General features: G+C 40.9%; 1 protein-coding gene across 7 annotated transcripts in view; it reads left to right on the forward strand.

Annotated features, from left to right (window-relative positions):
* The window catches only part of AHRR (aryl hydrocarbon receptor repressor), a 93411-nt gene that overhangs the window by 49005 nt on the left and 21230 nt on the right, over positions 1 to 23176 (forward strand). For all 7 annotated transcript variants that reach the window (XM_072852911.1, XM_072852908.1, XM_072852905.1 and 4 more), the window contains one exon: positions 8673 to 8773. In XM_072852911.1, the coding sequence (XP_072709012.1) occupies positions 8673 to 8773 (101 nt within the window). The remainder of the gene's footprint in view (positions 1 to 8672; positions 8774 to 23176) is intronic.

Here is a 23176-nt window from a genome sequence, read left to right on the forward strand (position 1 = left end):
TCTAGTCTGGTCTTCTCATCTCCCAAATTGCTGTCTTTTATCTGCTTTAAAGCATTCTTGTACTGGTGTCACTGAGCGCTTCACAGTCCTCATATTGTGGGGTTAGGTGAACAGCAGTTCTGCATTCAGTTTATCCATTGCCTTTACAATTTTGTAAACCTCTGTTACATCTCCCCTCATCCTTCTCTCCTCAGGAAACAGTCACAGCCGTCATAGCCTCTCCCGAAAGGGTAGCTGCCTCTGCTGTGGACCCCAATGTCTGTTGTATTATTTTCACTGGGAGAATCAAACCAGTGAAAAAATGGCCTCAGGACAATGGCTGTATCAAAAGAGGACTACATTCTTGGCCCGTAGAGAGAGAACGTGCTGGGAATTCAGAGGATATAGAGAACCTAAATTTTATTTTTCCCTGTACAGATCTTTTAAGATATCTGGACAAAGGAAAAGGTGAACAGCTATTCAGCCAACAAGCCATCATGAAGGACACTTAGAAGAACTGGGAAACTCTGCAAGTTGTTTTGATAGGCCATCTGCTCCATAGATCCTAGAATCAAAGTGTCCTGACATGCTATTCCTCTGAATATGTATGTATATCATGATCGGTGGGATTTGCTGAGATCCCACTCAAGCAATCAGGATGTGGCAGGTAGAACACACTGCAGTAAACTTAAGGCTAATGTGGATTAGTTTGGTGAAGTCTGAATCCCTCTACATAGACTTAACATGCAGTGTTTCAGAGTGTAGTACAAAGGAAAATGGAAACGAGAGTAAAACAAACATAAAACTACATTGATTGTACATTCTGAGGTCCTTAACTCTGGAACTAACCAATGTTAAGCAAGTTTTCTATATACAGAATAGTTCTCTGAAATTTATTTTCTTCTACACTAAACTTATGCTGTATATCTCGATTCTGATTAATGGATGTGTAATTTACAAACTCATGACTTAAGGGGCAAGGAATTTGTTGGAATAATCTTAATTTTTATGAGGGATGTGGGTATTGATTTGAAAGTGGACTAACTGGTTTGCAGATTTCTTACTTGAGGTTGCCGATAACTTGGGCTTGTGATCCATTTTGTAGTTTGACAGAATAACTCATTTGTATTTACCTTTTATGGATTTATTCAAAAGGCTGTGCAAGCAAATACACACTCAGACAAGCTAATGTATTACAGCTTAATTAAACTAAGAATGGAATAATACAGGGATAAAATTAAGGCCCCAGGACTGAACCTATTAATCACTAAGTTCCCATCATCAAATCATCATATTTAAAGTAGTAGGTAATCAAATGGAATGATGAAGATGAAACGGAAGACAGTTACTTGGAATAGGTCTTATATCTTGGGATAATTTAGGAGGACTGGATGTCTTTGGCAGTCTTATAGCGAATATAGTCTACCAGACCAACTGATAACTCAAATATTTACGCACAGTGATGCAAACAGATCTCTAAAATCTCTTCTTTGCCAATGCGCAACGTGGGGTTGTCTGTTGGGGAGATCATCTGTTGAGTCATATGAAGAAAGAAAGGTTGCAACAGTAAGCTGCAGAGAGGAAATGTGCTTTCTAGACAAGTTCTTTTGAGTCTGTTGCTTGTATATTTAGCACACAATTCAGTTTCGCATGGAGGCACAGCTTTTCTTTGGATCTGTGATCTCGCAGAAGTTATGGGATAAGGGAGATGTTACAGTCCCAGACTACATAAAAACGTGACATACAAGTGTGGTTGCTTGTGAGACGGTTGTGTGAGATACAGATAGAATAAACCATAAAAAACCATTATAAGAATAGCTAATAACTTAATTCACATATTCTCCATATACACACACTTCTCATGACAGCCACTTAACCATTCTCAGCATTTCTTAAATTATTCTACACGTTTTACAGACCAAGAATTGTGGAAACAGGAAGTGTCCATCCAGAACTTATCCTAATCCTCGTTCACCTAAAACCATAAGCAGCTCTTACCTTACAAAATTAATCCTGTTTGTAATTAAACAATGAAAGTTTTCCTGGAGGGAATGTGAAATGTCCATCACTGGGGGTACTCACCAAAAACCCTGAGCAATCTGCCTAACTGGTTAGCTCTATTTTGATCAGGGTGGGGTAGATCAGATGACCTTCAAAGGTCCCTTCCAACCTACAACTTCCTAAATTTCCGTGATTCCATATCCCAACTCAACAAAAAGGCCTGGGTTCCCCACAGGTAAAATACTTTCCTAAAGCTTCACAGAAATCCTTGCACCGCAGCACAACTGAACATAAGCAGGTAACTGTTTTCAGCTTCTCAGCTTGCCTCATCTAAATTGTATTCCCCAAAGGCACATAGACGTCTTTTTCACAGGCAAGAAAAAAATACCCTGATTTGGTTGCCTCCCCAAGAAGTCCTCGGGCTGTGTTTCTTCTCTTTCACCCACGCACTGACTCTGATGCTGCCTTTTTGCTGGACTCCCCGGTACTGCCTGCCCCAGCGTCATGCCAGCTCCGTCCCAAAGACTCGGTCTGTCGATCGGGCACTCCTGCCCCAAACTGATTCCCTTCCTGACACAACCTTGCTCAACAGTTAGGTCAAGAGGGAAAAGATAGGATTGATGGGTTTTAGAGGGCAGCGTGAGGGAGGGGGGGGGATTTCTTCTGGGAACTGGAGGAGAGCGCAGCAGGACTTGCCCAAGGCACGAGGCTTGCCCTTCTCCCTTTCTTGCCTGCTGGAAATCCTCTCTGAGATCTCATCCTTAATATCTTGTCTGATCATCACTAAATCTTCTAAGGAGCCAGATCTCTCAGGGCTGATGTTCGTAGAAAAACTATAGGAATGCGAGCTTTCTCCCTCTTTTCTATGTTTTTCTGTAGAAATAATTTCCATGTGTACTCTTACATACACAGACAGCAGTGGCAGCTGGATCGCCGTTTTAGAAGGTTTCTCTCATCTGCAATAATTTCTAAAAACACAAAACCGTCCAGCGGAATATAGCGAAAACAACCGTTTTGATGATCACTCCGGCAGCATTTTTTACTGTTTGCGAAAGGATTGGACTTCAGGGAAACACTCCTTACCTCTTGCACTGCGGGTTTTCTCCCCTCTCCCTGCTGCACAAGAGTTATTTTCTGATCCTTTACTTTAAGCCCCTTTGCTTTTTTTAGGCGACTTCCAGATATCTGATACAGTACATAATGAGGAATTAGGTTCCATTACACGAAGGCTTAACCTTCTCAAAAAGCATTCAGCGCTTGCCAGGAGTCATCAATATTTAACAGCTGTTGTTATTATGAAATACTTCATAGGGTAATGTGGCTCGCCTGCTCGCACGCAAGGGTTTGAACGGGCGCCAGGCCCCTGTCAGAGCCGCCGGGAGATTGACAGGCGGCGAGGGTTGCGTGACAGCGGGGCTGGGGTTAGTCAGCAGTCTGCCTCCTCCACAGCAGGGACTTCTCCTCCCCCTCGCCTCCCCTTCAGGAGGGCTCCTCCGGCCGGGGGTGGGACACGGGCTGGGGTCTCGGGGGGGCGAGGTGGCCCCCCCAGCTCCGTGCAAGGGCCGGCGGGCGTGCGGGGAAAAAATGGCTCGCTGGGCAGGGGGAAAAGTGGTTCTGAAAGGAAGAGGGGACAGGATCTGGAAAGCAAGCGGTTCGGTTTGTACCTTAAATAAATGTCATGCTGTACTCGAGAAACTTCAAAGGGCAGTCAGATTTCAAAGCATCTCTTAAGAAGAAGCAGACTGAGAAAACCACTAAGCTGGGAAGAAAAACTTTGCATTATTGCTAGCATAATTTCATCTGGCGTTCTGGTAGCCTCCGCGACAGGACTGAGCACCATACATCTTTTATTCAGAGGGTGCATTTTGGTGCTGGTTTCTTTCCCGAAGCATTTGTGCGACCTGTATGTTGTGGCATTTCAGAGTGCAAACACCCCTTTCATATCATTCAGCAATGTATAATAACTGTTCTTTACGTTGTATATTGTTTAATTGCGGCGTGCATCTAATGAGCGCTGTCCTTACTGTCACTCGGTGTTCTCTGTAATGCAGCAAGAGGAAACAGACCATTTCAGCTCATAGCTGTAGGTTTCTTAAGCAGAGTTGCTCACACCCAGTGTTTCCGAGTTGTTTTGTTTTGTTTTCTTAGCATTCAGGGTAACACGCATAGCTGATCCTTCCTGCAGCTAGAAGATCCAGGAAGAAAGACCCTGTTTTCACTTCCTTTCAAGTAACAGTTACCAAAAGTAAGACTTGTATGCAGAAAGCAGTACCTCTGAACCTGCAAGCTAGATGCAGGTATTTTCATCTGCCCATTTTAAGAAACACTTTATCCCCTGGGCATCACTGGAGAGAAATGGTCTCACAGGTATTCCTCGTAGAAAGGCTTGAAACTGATATGCCTGCATCACACCGAGTCTGAAGAAGACCGTGCTGTCCCCTTTTTACACCTCAGATGAACCCAGGCAAGGTGTTCAGATGAGAAACAGCATTTTCCTTCACTGCTCATTTCTTGCCTGTGCCGTTGCTTGACGCAGGTAGCCTGAGCAGCGCAAGGCCCCTGGGATGGCTGGGTACAGTTTGACCACGCGTTAGTTTGTTACAGAGTTTAGCTTGGCAGGTATTTTTCGAATTATTTTCTGAAGAAAGAAGTTGTGCTTGTGCAGGAAGGGGTACAGAAACACTTTGGAGAATGTAATCCTATGGGTTTAAAAAGTACGGTTTTATGAGAGTCCTGAAATTTCCATCCCTCTGAACTAGCGAGTATTCTGCAATGAATAAATGTTCTGTTATTTCTGAGGAAAATGGAACGGCTGGTTTCATGATGCTTCTATAGACTTTAAAGTGTCAGGCAGCTTTTCTCTTCTTTACAATATTCCAGATTTGGTTTTCAAGCCAAGGGGTTTGTAAATGCAGATAGCAATGCTCGTATCAGAACTGGAGACTCAAAAGAGATCTCAGCTTTTTACAGTGTTCTGGGGAGAGACAGTGCAGCTGTGAAAGGCGCAGCAGCACTGTCTGAGACAGGCCCATACTCCTTCAGCCAAACTTATCATCCCTTTTGTGGACTTTTTTTTCTCTGTTAATTGGCTGTCAATTCTAACTCTACATTATTTTTTGGTTTCCACTCCTTTCACTGCTTTCAGATCAGAAATTGGAACAATGTCCTCAGGTCTTTGACCTTTCCTTCAGGAAACTGCATTGGCCATTTTTCTTCTTTTTTTCTCCCTCTTCTTCCTCCTCCTAGCCCCCTTCCCCCTGCTCTCTGTATTTCCACAGTGTTGTCCTTCTGTAGGACCCAGCGTTTCCAAATTTGTGGGTTTTTAATGGTGCCTGGGATTGCACCATGCTCACTAGATCGCATGACCTTGCAAAACTGTCAGCCCTGGTACGTGCATATCTTGTATTTATCACCCTATGGTATCAATACGCTCATTCATCTTCTTTGGCAGAACAGCTCCATCTTCTGTTTTATTTCGTGTTCTGGAAGTGCAGGCTAGAGAAGTTGTGCTCAGAAAAAGGTCTCTGCTGTTCCTGCTTCCCATCTCTTCAGTTTGCCAGTTTTGAACCTAGTAGGTGAGCGCTCTACATTGAATTGTTGACAATCTACTCCAAAGAGTTGCCTCTCCCATAGAAAGCAGTCCAAGGCTCCATAAAGCTGAAACCTTCCAGTTTTTTACAGCCAGAAGCATTCATCAGACTGCCTGCAATATCATTTTTTTTGTTGCCCCATTCTTGATATATGGGAACTCCAGCAGCCAGAAGTTTTCCCCTCAGGTCACTGAGTCATCCTTTGCTGTTTGTTATTTTTTCTCTTTCCACAGTTTGCTCCTCCCTGCCTACTAGAGACAGTACTCCTGCATTCTCCAGCCTTTCATTTGTTTTCATCATCATAGGCTTCACCTTTGCTCCAGAGGGCCACCATTTTATGTAATGTCTAAGTCTGATCATGGCTGCCTTGGCATCAGGGCCCTCGCTATCAAGCCACCCATGATAACCAATACGTACTGTCCTTCAGTGCTCCCACTTGATTCTTGGTGGTGACAGGGGTATCGTTAGGCTGCTCTGTTTTCTTTTCCCTATTTTTCTGCCTACTCAGATAACATCTTGCAATTTTCCCTCCTCACCCTGTCATGTCTTGCGTTTCCTCCTCCTCATTCGTTTTAGAGATCCGTGTGGTTTTCTGCCTTTCTTGCTGTGCTTTCTCTGAGTAACAGGCTATCACCAGCAGTAGTATCTCTTCTGAGCTATCACTGCAGTATCAGCCAAGCCCTGGGTGGATTAATGGAGTTTTTCCAGCGCAGGGAGGCAGAACAAGCGTGAACAGCGAGCAGCGGCTCTGCTGCCTCAGGTGCGAGGAACAAACGTCCCTGTCCCTGAGGAGCTCTTGCTTCTTGGCACCAAGGGTGTCATTCGTCTTTGATGGTGGAATGGGTCTCCCTGCAGTCCAGGCCAGCGAGTAGGGTATGTTATGAAACGGATGTGTGTGGCCTAACATACGGGTAACTCTAGCCGGCAAAATAACATTAAAATACTTTCCATTTGGAGATGGAATTTATAGTAGCCAGACGAGCTGGGGAACAAACATCTCTTGTGCTTCTACTGCTGTGTTTGTGTGAGCCTGAAGGCTAACAAACAGGCAGGGAGCTCTGGCCCGCTCAGTCGGGTAAAATAATAGTTTCCACTAACGATGAAGTACGAACTGGTGGAATTTTCACAACGCCAAAAGAACGCATCAAAAAAATAAACCTTCGTTTCCTCTCACCCCTCCCTGTCTGTCCTTTAACCTGCACAAAGACTGCAAACCACCACGTCAGTAATTACAAAAACATCTTTTCTGAGGGGGGAAACTCTGGAAGAGGCCATTGGAATAGGGGCTGGGCTTTTAAAAATTATTGTCATGAGTGTCCGTATGTCTGTTCTTATGGACAGGCGTAGCAGAAGGCTTGGCTGATCAGGGGGAAAAAAAGCAACCTTTTCCAGTTAGTTCAAAAGGTATACCAAAATGAAAATGCAGATTGAAGAGTCTGTATATCCCGTTCATAGCAGCCTAGCTTACAAGTCTGAAATCACAAAATTGTTTTGGCTGGAAAACCTGGGTAGGGATCTGTTTTAGGCAGCTTGGGATTTTCCTGATGTGTTTTCCCATGCCCAGGGGAGGGATTTTTTACATCTAATTATATATTTGAGATGATTGCTTTGGGGTAATGACCGACATTATCACTGGCGGCAAATATTTACAATGTAAGCTAAAAACATCACGAATATTCAGCCAGTGTGGTTCTGTATTGCCATCATCTGTTGTAAAATGCTGCTGTATCTTGCAACAGTCCCTCCCTAGGCTGTTATATTGATAAGGGGCTCTTGCACAGCCCTTTGGAATGGAAGTGACTCCATTTAGATCATACCCTCGGTCATTTGCAACAAATATTATCCAAGCCATTTAAAAATGTAGACCTTTTTCTTAATTCGGCATCTTACTAAAAATTTAAATCCCATTGTCATGACTTTTAGCAACAAGCTCAGGAGCATTAGAGGCTTGCTGGCTGTCTCCTCTTCTTATTCTGATTTGGTATAAACTATTCCTGTCTGTCTCAACCCTTCTTTTTTTTGGATTATTAACCATCTCTGGCTGTGGCTGCTCCAGCTCTCCTTTAGCTGGAAGGGACAATGTGTATCAGATGTCCCAGCTAATCTCACTGGTATGCTCTCCTCTCTCATTCTCTCCGTGGAAAGGAGAACAAACAGAAAACTGAATCTCTGTTTGCTACCGGGATATTTGTATGACTCATCTCTGGGATGGGGCAGAAAGAGTGAAGCTGACTCCTTAATTTTTACTGATCAAATGATAAAGACAGGTTCCTGTCATACTCCCTAGATGATGCAGAAACCCAATGTATCAAGTGATGTCAGCCTTCTCAGAAATTCTTTCATTATCCCCAGAAACGGCATTGTATTTCAGGGATTTTTCTGTGGGATATATTGATATGAAGACTTTAAGCTGAGTATTCAAAGATATTTCAGATCAAGCAATGATAACACATGTGCAGGAAGAGCACTCACCGGTTTTGACTCCCATGAAGGTTTTCATTATTATTAAGAAAAGTATATGCAATTTTAATCTATAGTGAGAGATTTTCATGAATTTCATGTAGTAAATGACCTGCTAAAAACAAACTTTAAACCTCTGTTTAAAAATTAAACTGTTTAAGAACATTCCCTTGAATCTTACAGTCAGGCTCAGACTTGAATAGGGTAAAGTGAGACTGAAAATAATCTGATGCCAAGAAGGTCAGCACTGAGACTAAGAAACTTATTTCAGTCCCTTGTCTTCTGAGCTATGTAGGCATTTCTTTATATTGTCATAATACATATTTTTATATACAAAACAACTTGCTAACTTTCTTTTGTTTCTTTTCTGTGGGTTTTGGTTGTTGCTTTATGTAGAGTACACTAATGGAAAAAATATGTTCAATAAAAAATGTGATAGATATTTCATATAAAAAACATCTGGACTGCCAAATATGTATCTATCTCCCTCACAGCAAAAGAAAGTTGTCAGTAACTGAGATCCAGACCACAAAGACAGTAACTCCCAATTAAATCAATGCATGTTAAGTGCCTAAATAAGAATTTTAGTCTAGTGGCCCTAATGGTTATGATTTCTAAATTGATAATAACTCTTTCCAACAGCCATTCAAGAAAAGCACTTTAAGAAGCAAGTTGGCCAAACAATAAAAGAAGACAATGTATCTAACAAGGCTGCTGTACAAGAAGGTGGACTTCTCCTAGAAGTGAGTGAAAAAACGCTGTCTTTTCTGGCTCTGATTTCTTCAGTTTGATCATATATTCAGGTTAATGCTTTGTGGCAACTTTGAACAAATGGTCGGTCTTGGTGTAAGTCATTCAAGAATCACACTTGTGAGCGCGTCTTGCAAGAGGAAAACTGGCAGTCGTGATAGTCCCGGTCAGTCTCTGTTTGGGCAATTCTACCTTGCACCCCTACATCCTTGAAATTACTGGTGAACTCCAGTGGGCCAGTTCACAGTTCTTTTTCACTTGGAGTGATAGCAGAGGTTTATTTTACTTGGCCCGTATTTTGAGGGTGCCAACAAGAACTTGCCTGGTTTCTGATCTGAGTTAAGATTATTCTGGGATATTTTAATTTATCCTACTTCCTCAGCTCTGTGCTCTGAGGGAAGCCGTGTGTGCAGAAGTTATTCCTTCCATGTATTTTTATCCCCTTTAGGATGACTTTATATTGGCAGAGCAGCATAAAGGGGCCATACTGTTACTGAGAATTGGATCCATTAATCTGGATGAAGAATTAATACTGCTGTGAACTACTGAACCAGCTAGAGCACAGCAGTCCATCCCAGATACATCTGCATTTCAAACACATGATGTAATAATGCCTTTTATACACTGAGGTCCTTGGAAATTCCTATGTGATTAAGACTACATGTGTTTAGTTGTTTTGGATAGGATAATATTCATGATATAAAAATTGTGTTTTAATGACAGTGCTGAGATACATATAAATGTAAATTAAATAGTAGCCTCCAGCAAATAAATGCTGTATACTATTAAAGAAAAAATACATTTTATCATGGGATCCAATATCATAAGTCATTCAAGTCTATGGAATGGAAACTGGCACCCTGCTTTCCTTCCTCTTAATACTTTCGAAGATTTTAATTTTGTATTTCAAAGCAATTAAAACAGAGGCATCTGATTAGCTAGTGCTAGTGCCAAAGTGAGCTGTTTGGCTGTCAGGTATTATTTGCAATCTTTTCCATTCTCAATGAATAGGGAGTACGGGGCGTACAATAAATGATAGATATGGTGAATATCTAATCTTTAATGAGGCTTTCCTATCTTTAGTCTGTGTTTTGTTGGGTGTATATTACATGCCCATAAGTTATAATCATTAAGGATCTTCAAACAGTAGCCCTACTGCTACGAGCACGTGGAGAGAACACCGATACGTAGTTTCAGGTAGCTTACAAGAGACTAATACTACTGAATATGCTAATGGTCTGCTTACTACAGGGTATCTAAGAGTCACACTCCTTTTGAATATATGGGAGATATTTTATTCTGGTTCATACTTAATGTGGATCATTAACTAGATGATTGAGTGCATGTTAATATGAATGTATTCACCAGGCTTCATTTATGGGCATGTCTGACCTAGAATAAGAGGGTGAATTTTCCTTAGGCCTTGCTGGGAATGCTCCCTGGGGACTGAGTTTGGCTTGGATGCTCATTCAGTGGCCATGGCATGTGAAGAAAAGTGGGTTTTTTTGTTGTTCAACGAAATTCACCATGTCGGTTATTAGGGACTGTGGAGTTTTAACTAAATAGTCGCATTTGTGATTCCTTCCAAGGAGAAGCAAACAATCTTGCTGGTGGTTGCTGTGCTTTGTATATTGACTTGTGAATCTGGCCACTTTATTGGCTCTCAAAAGATATTTTTCAGCTGTCAAAAGCTGCTTTCCTTCTCATGACACCACCTTGCACTGTGCAACCTCTCCTAAATGCTTTATATAATACAAACCAGAATAATCTGAATCACCAAAATACGTGTGAATAATACTGTCCCTGACTTCAATGTTAATGGAAAACCAGGGATAATTGCATTTTTTTTTCCTAGTGGGTATGATCACTGTGCTCTGTGTATAGATAGAAATATGGAATAACAAGAACCCCGATTACTGGTAAATGATGTATCTGTGACTCTCAAGTCTTGGAACAATGCGGTACTTCCCCTTTCAGCTTGAAAGAAAACAATGGAATTAGGCTGTCTTGAAAGTATGTTTAAAATGTTTTTTATTTCTAAAGTTCTCTGCCACAACATGTGTTTTTTATTTAAGATTTTATAGAGATTTTTTACAGCTATAATCAAATAGCTTTCATCAGCAATCATAGAATAAACAATGATACCAGTTTATCAAAGACTTTTTAGTGGAGCACAGCAGGTATCTAAATAAATAATTTCTTCCAGTGTTTTAAGATCAGTTCTTCTGGATAAGAGAGTCTTTTCTTGCCATCTTTGTTTCCCTTTGGAGGGAAGACAGACAAAGCTCTAAGAACCAAAGTCCAATTTTATTAATGGTCTTTTTGAGTATACCCCATTCTTGCAATCTTTGCTCTCCTGGGAGACTTCAGACTCCAACTGTTTGACTGCAGTAATGATTTTTATCTTTGCACTTTCAAAATATTTTCCAAGACAGGTGGTATTGCAGCCCTTGTGCCATGTGCCACATGCCTTCTGGCAGAAAAGGGCCACATTCAGTTTCTGAAGCTTGTTAGTGAATACTTAGAGAACACTGGGCCAAACCCATAACCAGAAAAGTGGGAAAATAAATTGTATTGGCAGTCAATAAATCCAGATAGAATTTATGGGGTGATGGGGTGGAGAAACACAATAAAATGGTGACTAGGAAAAATAAGAATGAATCACTGGTGGGTATCTAGGCAATAGCCTTGATTGCAATAATCATCTCCTGGCTGTTAGCCACCTCCTACTCTTCCCCCCAGCTATGCTGCACTCACAGTCTCAAGTCCAGACTCAGAGTCTACACTGTTGTGCAGGTAATTCCTCATCCCAAATGCATGTGTAATTTTCACGTGTTACACTATCCTATCAGAAGAATTAAATGTCTGTTGTCAAGAGGGAGGCCCTCTCTGCACTCGTTTTCTCAATGACATGCAGTCAGGCAGTGGCCCATCATCACCACTGATGCTACTTCTTGCGTAATCATCACCCATATACCAAGCAGCACCCTGCTAAAATTGTCACTTGGACTTTATTGACCACCTCACAGTTGCTCCTGCAGTTTTTCTGCTGGTTATGGAAGAATCACTGATCTTCAAATTTCTGTCTCAATGCTTGCTGCTGAAGGAGATGTCTTGATGGGCTTTCTTTCCTTCTTTGTTATGTCTGTTGGTCTTCTATTCTGCTGTTGTAGGCTGCAGCATAGGATTTGTGGTATCTGTCTCCAGATGTACTGGACATAATTATTTTCAGGTGTGAAAATAGTGTTTTAGATCCAAAATGTCACAAAAATTAAGAAGAAATCCGGATGATCCCAGCAGCTCCCAAACAGATGCTAATGGAGTAAGACTGTCTGGTTCTGTCATGCCCCATCTCGCTGGTGAATACTGATAAAGGCCAGACCTGGCCTGTTTTGTCATCTCCATGCTCACTAGCAGCTCACACTCTTTCAGGGAAGGTCCATGTTTTTTTCAGAATGTTCCAAGCCACTGTTTTGCTCAGTTCACAGACAGATTTCCACGAGTCCTCTACCTCTTCAGGCTTCAGGGCACAAGAATCACATTTCCATGGTTTTGTCTCATGTTTTTCTTTATGGCTGCACTGAAGATGCCAGTCATCATACTATCCTGGTATTTCTTATTCAGTGACACTGTACATTTACTCTTCCTGAGCAGAGATAGTTAGCTATGCATGCCCAAGTTACCTTTTTCCTGCTGAAAACAAACAATGGCATATGGCTGAATAACAAGGTATTGGATTTGGTTGCTATTTCACTATAGAACCCATGCGTGGGAGCAAGAAATACAAGGACCTTTCAGGTGTAATTTGAATTACAACCCAGAAGGGTGGCTGCAGGCTCAATATGTCTGCGCACTGAAGAGAAAAAACCCGGAGCCTATTTTTCTGGACGTAGTTCAGAGTGACAACAGGCTCCCTTAATGAAAGCCTGCACGGCATTGCTCCGATGCCAAAATCACCTGCACTTTCAATGGGAACATCTGCACCTCCCTGGTTCTGCAGCCCACCCCACCCTTCCGGAGCATCTGGTGGTAACTACGTCAATCTTTATTCATTTTAGCATGACGGGAGACTGCCCAGGAGACCCGTGCACTCAGTGTATATGCTTAGCAGCAGGCTGATGAATGCTTTGGAATCTCCTCGTGCATGCAAAAGAGACTTCGTTTCTTCCAGCCAAACATAGGACAGACCTCTTAGTTTTCACCAATGGCAGAAAAAGCAAATTATTGACATTTTGTATATTAATCTATGACAAAGGTCTCATTCTTCACTCTTCCTAAACAGTACTACAGTTACAACTTACTTATTTAAATTTTTAGACAAAGACTTTCAGATGCCTGGCACCTTAAAAAATATCTTAAAATCACAGACATATGGTCTTTTATTTAAAAAAAAAAAAGAAATAACTTCTTCAAAATCATGTCTGTCTTCAGAAGCAGAGAAAAACAGTGAAAGCTAGTTTTGGTGGTGCAGCCCTTATAATTTTCCACTGGTATCAATAATCTTAACTTCATTACGTTAACTACGTAATCATCTAAAGTTGGATTTTTCAAACTGAGCTTCCGTGTTTTATAGGCATGCTTTTCTTCCACCATTTAGCAGATGAATTTTGCTGAATTGAGTTGTAAGTACCATGACTGGTGAGGCAATTCAGGTATTTAGCTACTGAACCAGCAGCATTTGTGCTTGGAATTGACTGTTGGTGCAAAGCGATAGCATAATCACGTATAGGCAGTTTATCACACGGACAAGTCCTTTATATATTATTTCTTGGTTCCATATCACAGATTTGGGCACTATCGTGAATAGGAAATTTTGGTTCTTGCTTGGTAGTTCCCACTGAAGTCAGTGAGACTTTTTTTCATTAGCTTTAATACCGAATAGAGCCCAAGTCTGCTTAATCAAAACCAATGAAAATCAGACTTTTTATCTAAGTAAAGGATTCAGGATTTGATACAATGCAAGCTTGAAGCATATTATTTAACTTTATGTCGTTACCTTAAAAGTGGCTGCAGATAGTAAGGTTTCTGGGCGTTACTTTGAACAGAGGTGTATGTGTACATTTGGCACTGAAAGGTATTTCCAGGTGGCCTCTACTAAAAGCTTGAACTAGAGTTCAAGTTTCATTCCAAGGGAGTTGGAAAATGATACATTAGAAAACATCCTATTGGTGCTGTTCTTTACTCTGCATAAGGAAATAACATAGGAAACCCTTTTCCCACTTGGTTTCCTGTAATTTTTTTAAACTTGTTAGTCTAATTCCACTTCCTCCTTCCAAACTGATTTATGTAATCAGTACTTGATAAAACTGTGCTCTTGAAAAACGTACTCCAGTTTGAATTTCAGTCTGAGAGCAAGAGATTTTACTCTTCCTGTTATTTTTTAATTTAAACTTGAAAAGGAAAATTGGGAGTCGGACAAAAGTGCGTGGTTGTTATACAGGGCTATGACCAAGGCATGGACTTCAGAAATCAAAAACTGGCAGAGAGAGACTTTCTGATTTATTCTGGTCTTGAATGCATTTTCAGCTTCCAATGGTGCTGACTCTCTTAGCACAGTCCTTCTAAAGTAAATCCTGTTAGATGATGATATAGTGCTTCACCTTTTAATCTACTGGTTTAAAATGGGGCCATCAGAATACGAAGTTCTCATAAGAAGCTCATCATCTCAGTGCATTTTCTTTTTCAGTTAATGTAACTTTTAAAAGTTACCCAAACAACCCTTTTGCTTTCCTTTGTTTTCAAACATGAACCTTCTCCCAGTAATTCAGATGACATGATTTAAGCTGACATTAGTCACTTGGGATGACTTACAGAGAATTTATCCATGAAAAAAAGAGCCATAAATGGGGTCAGGAGTAACTTGCCATTTTATCACATGCGTACATTCACTTTCTTCTTGCCAGGCACAGGCAAAACACAAAGGAACATTTCAGAGGCCCTGGTCCCTTTTTTTCTTCTTTGCAAATAGGCATATTTCTAAAATCCAGACTTGAAATTTGGCATGGCCACAACTTTGTGCAAAAAATATCCTTTCTGTTGCCCTTTAAACAAATAACTAATGTTCTCGCTTATTCCTTTCTTTTTCTTTTTTTCTTCTCAAACAAATCTGGACAGAAAAGCCTGTGACCTCTAAATACCATTTGTTCTCTACTCCAGTCCTTAGTGCTACTGTTACGACTGTAACGATCACGATGCTGCCACAGTGCTGAGGTTGCTGAAATGCAGGCGCTGGCACCCTCCAGCTTGGCAGAGGGGCAGAGCAAAACAAAAAGATGTGATCCCCTCCCTTCAGATTTGCAGCCTAAATACAAGACAAGTGACGAAAGATGCATTTTGATGGGCAACGCAGTGTGTGGAAATAACGAACAAAATGATAACCACGACTGCCAGTACTCATAGTGTACGAGCAGCTTGACCTTTGCCAGGATTTTTGCAAGAATTTTAAGGAGGGATTTGAAGGAGAAAAATCAGGTACCCCTGCAGAGGCTTGCGTGGAGCCTTTTAGCAAAATGGGAAACACCGTTAAGTGCTTGTTTTCAAATCTTGCGTATGGCTAAGGGTAACACGTTGGACTGATGAGAGTTAGTACTTAGCTTCTCCAACACGAAATGACAGCTTATCATTGAAGGGGGAGCAAGCTGTGAGCAGATCGGAAAATCAGGACAATCAGCTTATGTTTAATGTGATAGAGAAGGGGGAGCAGGCAGCCAGCGCAGGTGTGCAGCGAGGAGAGGCAGTTGGCATCCTCTCTGGTTTGCACTGGCATCAGAAAAGTTGGCTTCCATTTGTCGGGGCAGAGGCAAACCTGCTGTCACATGAGGAGGCCTAGCTGAGAAAGTTCAGGCGTACCGGTGAACGGAGAAGCTGTCCATCAGCAGCGTTAAGATAAAGAATCAATAAGCTTTGAGCACAGACCACATGTGGATCCGAATTTAAGATCGCTGTTGCTGTCTCCAGACTGTTCATCACAGCCAACTCCACCCGAGCTCACTTTTCACAGCCGCTTCCTCTGTTCCTGCTCAGGCTATTTCGGTGCCTCTGGAGATGGTCCAGCGGCCACGTGACTTCCTCCCCAACAAAACATATTCTCCCATTTCAGCTCGGTTAGGTTTTTTTTCCTCTCACTGACTTCAGAGCTAACCCTTGGCAACCGTTCTCGCCAATCAATAGGTTCAATATCTGAATGTGAGTGCTGCGTCGTGTAGATGGACCTGGATTTAGTCTGCTACTAGAACTGGACTTCTTGCTTTCAATTAATGAAGGCAATCATAACACACTGTTCCTTCCATACAAGTTTCTTTATGAGTGTTTGCTTTTGGGGAAGTGGTCTGTTTTTGAAGATGGCAAAGTCATGTTTTGTAAAAAAAACTCAAAAGAAATAGAAATACACTTTAAATAATGCCTGTCTATTATCACAGATAATTGCAATCTTACATTGTTTAACTGGTTTTCAACTCGTTGAAGTGAAATTATAAATTAGTAGCCTAATCTGTATTTACAGCTGACACTTGCTTCCAGTATATTTCTCATTCTCAACTCAGAAAAGCTAATGAGCTGCAGCCTTGCTGTCTTCTCAGTAAGGTGAAGTGACAAGCAAGAAAGCAGGTCCAGGCAAGATTGTGTGTTGTCTTAAGAATTTTTGCAAGTTTGCAGTGATTTTGTTTTGTTGTTATCAATGTTTCAAAAGGAAAACTTACATATTTTACTAGAAATATTGAGTACATTTCAATTTCACTTTTTGCCTACCTCAGTTAATCAAACTTGAATATGCTATTTGACAGGTTTGAACTGAAAAGAAAACTGCTGTTAAAAACCATGATATTGACCACTGAATGTACTGTTTCCTATTAGCAAGGATATAGTATTGATTTGGAGACAGGAGGACATATAGGCACCCTTCAACTAATTCTGTTCCTGTTCCAAGAACTTCAAAAGAAATCAGCATCATTCTGATTTTAACTGTCCCTGACATTTTATGAGTAGAAAAAAAGAAAAATTAGATAGTTTTTGTACCCTATTGTAATTGCAGTTCTTCCAGGAATTCCTAGCTGCAAAAGTTGATGGTGGCCAACAGCAGGCATTTTCCCCAATGTGTTTTACACCTTCTCCCCTCCTCCCAGTACTGCAATGCCCCCAGAATTCTCCAGTAACTGAGATTGGGCTTTTTTTTAGCAATAAGAAAACAAATGTCTGCTCAAACTAAAGCAGGGGCTTGCAGAAGGGCCTTGGGGAGGGATTCATCTAGTCTATAGCTCAGCTTCAGATTTGCAGTCGTTGCTGCTGGTTAGAGGAGTTGTCTCTAACTTTCCATCCTTACTCTTTCCAGATGATCCACTGTCATCCACTTGGTATCTAGATTAGAGAAAGCATTGCTTACCTCTCTGGGTCAGCGTAACACATTAATAGCAGAATTCACACCTGCTGCCAGTGTGGGACAGGGTGTGTTTTAGACAGGATACAAAACATGCATAAGATGATAACCAGCACAGTAAAACAGTTCCCAGAGTCAAACTCAGGAATGCCACACTCCCTAAAAAATCCACTGACCTGAAATGGTGTTTAAAAAAGCTGATTTAGCATATATTATTGAACAGAATGTGAAATACAGATTGGTTTGCTCTTCTCCCCACCCCCTGAAAGTTCTGTGTTAGAAAATGTGATATATAGTGCTAAATAGACAGAAAAATAGTGCTCTGAAATTAGGACATGACATTCTGTTTACAGTATATACGCTACAACATTGTCTCTTTTAGGTTTTGATTCCTTACAGAAAGAGCTGTCTGCCATTCATGCTCATTAACAGTTTGCAAGTACAAATAAAAGTCAGCTGTGGATGGAATATTATGACAGCTTCTTCTCTTCAGGACTTGATGCACTTACATGTAAATAACACTGAAAAAAAATTCCAGACATTTGGTACTTACATATGTCTAATTGTCCAACATGTTGGATAAATATTACTCAAGACTCTTTTCAGTAAGTTATTTCTGTGGAAGATAATGGGTAATCTTACTACATTTGTTATTGCAAAGGCTACCTAACTAAATTTGTTATTACAAGTGCAGAGTAGTGAGCAATTAATGCTTCATTTTGAGTCTTCTCAAATGGAATTAATCAGGCTTGCATTTTCTATATTGAAAGTGTTGAAGAGAAGACTGAAAAGCCCAGAGCAGCTGCAGAACTCAAAGAATGAAGGGCTGAACTTGTACTGAAGATACGATATTGCCCCAGCTTTGCTTCCATCTGTGAATACAACATCTGCTTTTGAGGAAGTGAAATGAGAAACTGCATAAATCAATATAAAGATTGTTTCTATTTCCAAGTGTAGTCCAGGGCATAGTATTTGTGAAAGAGCATTGACAGTAGGGTTCCATTACTGGTAGAGCACAATTTTAAATTCAACATCATGAGGAGGCTAAAGGAAAAAATATACAAGATTATGTCATACTTTAGTATCCTTTCATTATAATTGCTAAGGTAAATGACACATTACTCATCCAAATACTCACTAGCATATCCAGTAATCATGATACATATATCTATGTATTAATAAATAAAATGTGCTTTTTTCCTGACAATTTTAGAATTAATGATTTGAATATTCTTCTTCTTTAGATTACTATAAATAGTCTCCAGTACTTGCATAATGTCCATTAATCTCAGGTAGTGTTCATATACTCCCTTCCCATATGAAATCCTGCTTGGCAATGTAAAGAAAAGAACCAAGGATTTTTTACAATTAGACATTAAAAAAATCCACCAAACCTTGCCATCAATAGCCAGCATTGTTGGTATTAATAATTTATTCTGAAGAAACATGCCATGTAAGAAATTTGTACTGAGGTGTTTGGTGTCACCCATGATTTCACTTTTGCAGCAACAAAACCTTCCCTAACTGGTCCTTAAGCTATTAGTCGCTAGTACCGCTCCACTCTGGAAGCACGGTCTGTATTCTCCTTTCCAGTGTTCAGTACTTGTGAAAACAATGGGATTCAACTGGCACGTATCTCTTTCTAGAGTGCACCACATCAACTTTCTGCACATACAAAGTCAAACAATGCTTCAGATCAGTCTGCATACAGCTCTTCCTTCTCAATACCATCTTGGGCAGAGCGGTTGGTTTTGAGGCGCCGGGCTCATCGGAGGCCAGCGGTTCATGCACACAGTAAAGAAGAGAGGCCCTACCCCAAGGACTTGACACAGACTAAGCAAGCTTTGTTACAAAAGCTTAGCTTGGAAGGAAAGTATAAGGAAAGAAAAACTACATTTACAGTTTTGCATCATGCAATCAAAACAACTTTAAAGGCAAAGTTGGTTTTGGTTGTGTCCAATACTTATTACATATCAAGCATACAAAAAACAACATCACCGTGGTTTAAAACGCGTTTACATGTGTGCAGACATTACAATCTTGCCCTCCAGGGAACTACTATGTTTTCTTGAAAGTTTATAGCTCACAATTACCAGAGCCCAATGACTTACATTTTCCTAACTGATTTCCAGGAGGCCAGTTTTGTCTGCTGCCTCTTCACGAGTCACAGCATTCCAGCTCCCTCGTTAGACTGAAGACACATATATAACCAAGTGTCTCCAAGGTTGCCCTAATTCCTTGGTGGAAGTGATGGGATCCTGAAAAATGGAATAACGAGAAATTTCACCAGCTGAATGGCTCATAATCATCCATGCCTTTCAGATGGCACAGCTGTTCCCTCCAATAGTAAATGGGAGGGCCAGGGCTCAAATTCTTCTGGCAATGTGAATGATCTTTGAAAATTTTGCCGGGCCCTGGTCTGGGTAGCGCAGCACTAGATGCTTAATTTCCATACTGTCTTTAAGGAGCCTGAAGTGATACCCAGGCTCAAGGAGATAGGCAGGAACATGAACTTCATTTTATCCGAGAAGACAAGAGGAGCGAAAGGGGCATGATGATCATATGTACGTATTTCTTTGTATTTGAAAAGAAACATTTTCTGCTGTCTATGAAAACCAATCTGATCGAACACTTTTCCTCCGAAAGGCTTCCCGTATAAACCCATGGCTGTAGGCTTCAGCCTGTAGGATTTACTTCCACCTCTGGCTCAAATGATGGAAATTCATCTTCTGTTTTGTTTCTTTTGCCTGAAAACTAAGCAGTACACACAAGCCTTTGATCAAAACTGAATGCTAGAAACAATTCTGCCACTCCCCCTTTGCACGAAATTGCGCTTACTCACAGAAATATTCCTTTTGAAGTTGCTTTGTAGATACCAGAGAAATACATAAGAGTCCGGAGGGCTAAGAGATACTGTACTTGTTGAGCAAAGGCCATATTCTGATGTCACCAGATACGGTATTTCTGAATAGTCTTTTATGCAGGGTTTTATTTCAGGGTTCTGTAAGAGTTTCTTTTTTTTTTTTGGTTTCTAAAGAGAACCTCAGGGATTCCAGAGGAATTTTTGAGAAGGGCAATTATGAGTCCTAAAAACACCAGTGGAAAGAAATACTGGTTCACTAAACAATACAGTTAAAGACAGAAGACACATTAACTGTCTGCATTTTCCTCCTAATATTCATACGACAAGAACAAGTATATAATTTCCAGAGTTTTTAAATAGCTACTTATTTAGATCACCAGAAAATGGCCCCATCCCACATAGGATGCAAAAACCCAGCGATCCACTATTAAATGAAGCTGTTCCAGATAAACTGCGAGCCAACTGACCCTGGAAATTTAGTACCCAAGTTGCGTGACTCGAAAATCTGTTCAAAGCAAGGCATGGCTGCAGGCCTTGACTGTTGTACTTTAGTAACCATAGTAACAGGGTCTCTGGAGACCTAATGCTAGTGAATTTTCCTTTATTTCAAGGAAGAGTAATAAGAGAAATGTGGCTTGGAACTTGTTCTCTCTCCCCCCCCCCTTATTTTTACTATGCCTTGACCAAATGCCATTTACTATGCCATGACCTTGACCAAAATATCTTTGAAGTATTTGCTGGCTGATTTTCTGCTATGGGACCAGAAAAAAATATCAGGATATATAAAGAATCTTGCCAAAGGAAGTCCTATCTTCCTCAAAATATTCGCCTTCATTCCCAAAGAGAGGCTCTTGACTAATAATGTTTCGAAAACTTCTTAATGGAAGGAACTGCTAACTTTCATCTCACAGCTACTGCGGGCACTAGAATAATGTCGTACTTTCTTTGAACTGACAGATTAATTGTTTTTTGTTTCAGTAGCAGGTGCAGCTTTTCGTGAGTACATAATTGGATGTACATGTTTTTTCAAAAGAACACAGGCCCCTGTCTGGTGCCAAGCTCTTTTTTTTTTTTTCCCCATTTGGGAAAAAAAAAGTTATTTCATTTTTTAAGTACAATGTAGAAAGCTCATATAAGTTTTTTCAAAAAGCCAAATACAAACAAACAAATGTTCACAATACATACTTAAGTCCGTCTCACATGTTTCAGCTATTATCCTGGATTAGAAATTCCATCTGTCATTGAATCCATATGGTTTACCAAATGGCAGTTTACAACCATGTATTTTTTGCAAATTTGAAGTTAGTTGGGTTTTGTTTCAAAAGTTTTAATGTCCACGCTAATATCTTTGTGTGTGTGTGTGTGTCCCTGTGTGCTTGTATAAGTATATGCAAATTGCTAAAAATTGTGATAGGATGCGAGTGGACTTTATTGCTTAAAACACACCAGCTGTACACAAAGCAAATAACATCGACATTGAGCCACGGAGTTCGGTTATTTCCTCCTCTAAATCCAAGAGCCCTATTTTTTAGGCTTTCCGTTTTTTCTACTGAAAGGAATAAAGTGAAATGAGGAGAGCTGCCTTTACTTCTCTGTGCTGTCCCCTCTGTGTTTTGGGCAGACGTGTGCTTACATTAGGGAGTGTGAACTGCACGGCTTTGAGGCTGGTCCGCGTCCTCTTTCCCTTTTCCTCCCCCCAGGTTATCGATAACCCAGGCAGATGGCTGCTGTGGTTCTGACACAGCACACCAGTACAGCCTCCCGTTCACTGGGAATGAGAGAAAGCTGTCACTGAGAATTTTATTTCAGTAACTGAGAATGTTTAAAATCATAAGTGGAGCCATATACTTGGTTGTCCTGTCTAATGTGAGACCCGGTAACTTAGAACAAAAAAGCTGGGAATAGTTTTTGTTCGTTCTCATGGACTGAAGCTGCCTCTCTCTTCTACTCAGTCTAACAAATCACCAGGATTCAGGCCAGAATAATGGAAAATCTCTATGCAGTGTTACTGTAAAGGACTTGAGTATGGAGTTGTATATGATACCTGAGAGATTTATCTGAGAGGTCAGAAGAGGTCTTTTCCTACTAATTTGCAATCACTACTACCTACTTCTGCAGCACCAGACTTGCGCTAGCAAACACCTTCCTCTTTTTCCCCACCTGTGGTAAGTAGGTAAGAAAAGTATGAATCTCAGCCTAATTCTGACTCTATTCAGAGTCCTCTGTGCTACAGATGTCAGGTCTCACACTGAACTGCACTTTAGGGTAGTATTGAGAAAAGAGAAAAATTTGCAGTCATGGGTTATGAAGTTTTACTCCATGTCCAGCTCGTCTCTTTTTAGTGTGGTTGAAGCAGCAGGTTTCCCAGCTAAAATGAGGTTTAGACACATGGAATTTGTGTTAATCCTCAATAGATTCATGTGGCTTCACAAAAGTTGTTGTTGCACCAAAGTGGGTTTTGCTTTTCCTGCGTGTAGCGTAGAGCATCTGATGTCTACGTTTGGGGTCATGAAAACCAGACAATGCTTAGTTAAGAGATCTTAACTCAGAAAAGGACATCAGTATTTTGAGAACAAAACAAAAACAAAGCAGGGGAAGTTTGTAATTCTCTTCATTTACATACCTCCCTCAAATCCATACTTGTTATTGGCTTCACCTAAACACATGGCTCCTCGAACTTTTCCTCCACTTCATTCCCCTTGCTCCCTCCCAGTCTTCCTTAATACCTCCTCCAACCTCGCAGATGTAGTTGCCAGCCCACTGATCTGAACCCTTAGAAATACACATGGTCCCATTTCCCCTTCTCATTTTTACAAACTGCTGCCCCTGGTCCAGCCTGACTCTGGCTCTGTGAAAGAAAAACTTCTGTAAAGAAAAACGTGCCCGCTTTCCACTGTGAGGGAACAAGTTTTACATATGTTAAAGACTGATCTCTTAGGGTATGTGTCTAGGCCTAAAGAGTATGTACCAATACGCTGGATGAAGAAGGTTCATTTTCGAATAGGGGTATTTATTTCTTGATTCATAAAAGCAATCTTTGGCAAAGGCAGGTGCTCCCTGGCTATTTCCTACGGGGGCTGAAAAACTCCAGCTTTCCTGCAGGACAATGGAAGGCACATTTTAAGGATGTTCAGCGTGATACTGTGTGAGATTCTTTGATCA

Source organism: Ciconia boyciana, chromosome 2, assembly GCF_034638445.1.
Source record: "Ciconia boyciana chromosome 2, ASM3463844v1, whole genome shotgun sequence".
NCBI classification, from domain to species: domain Eukaryota; kingdom Metazoa; phylum Chordata; class Aves; order Ciconiiformes; family Ciconiidae; genus Ciconia; species Ciconia boyciana.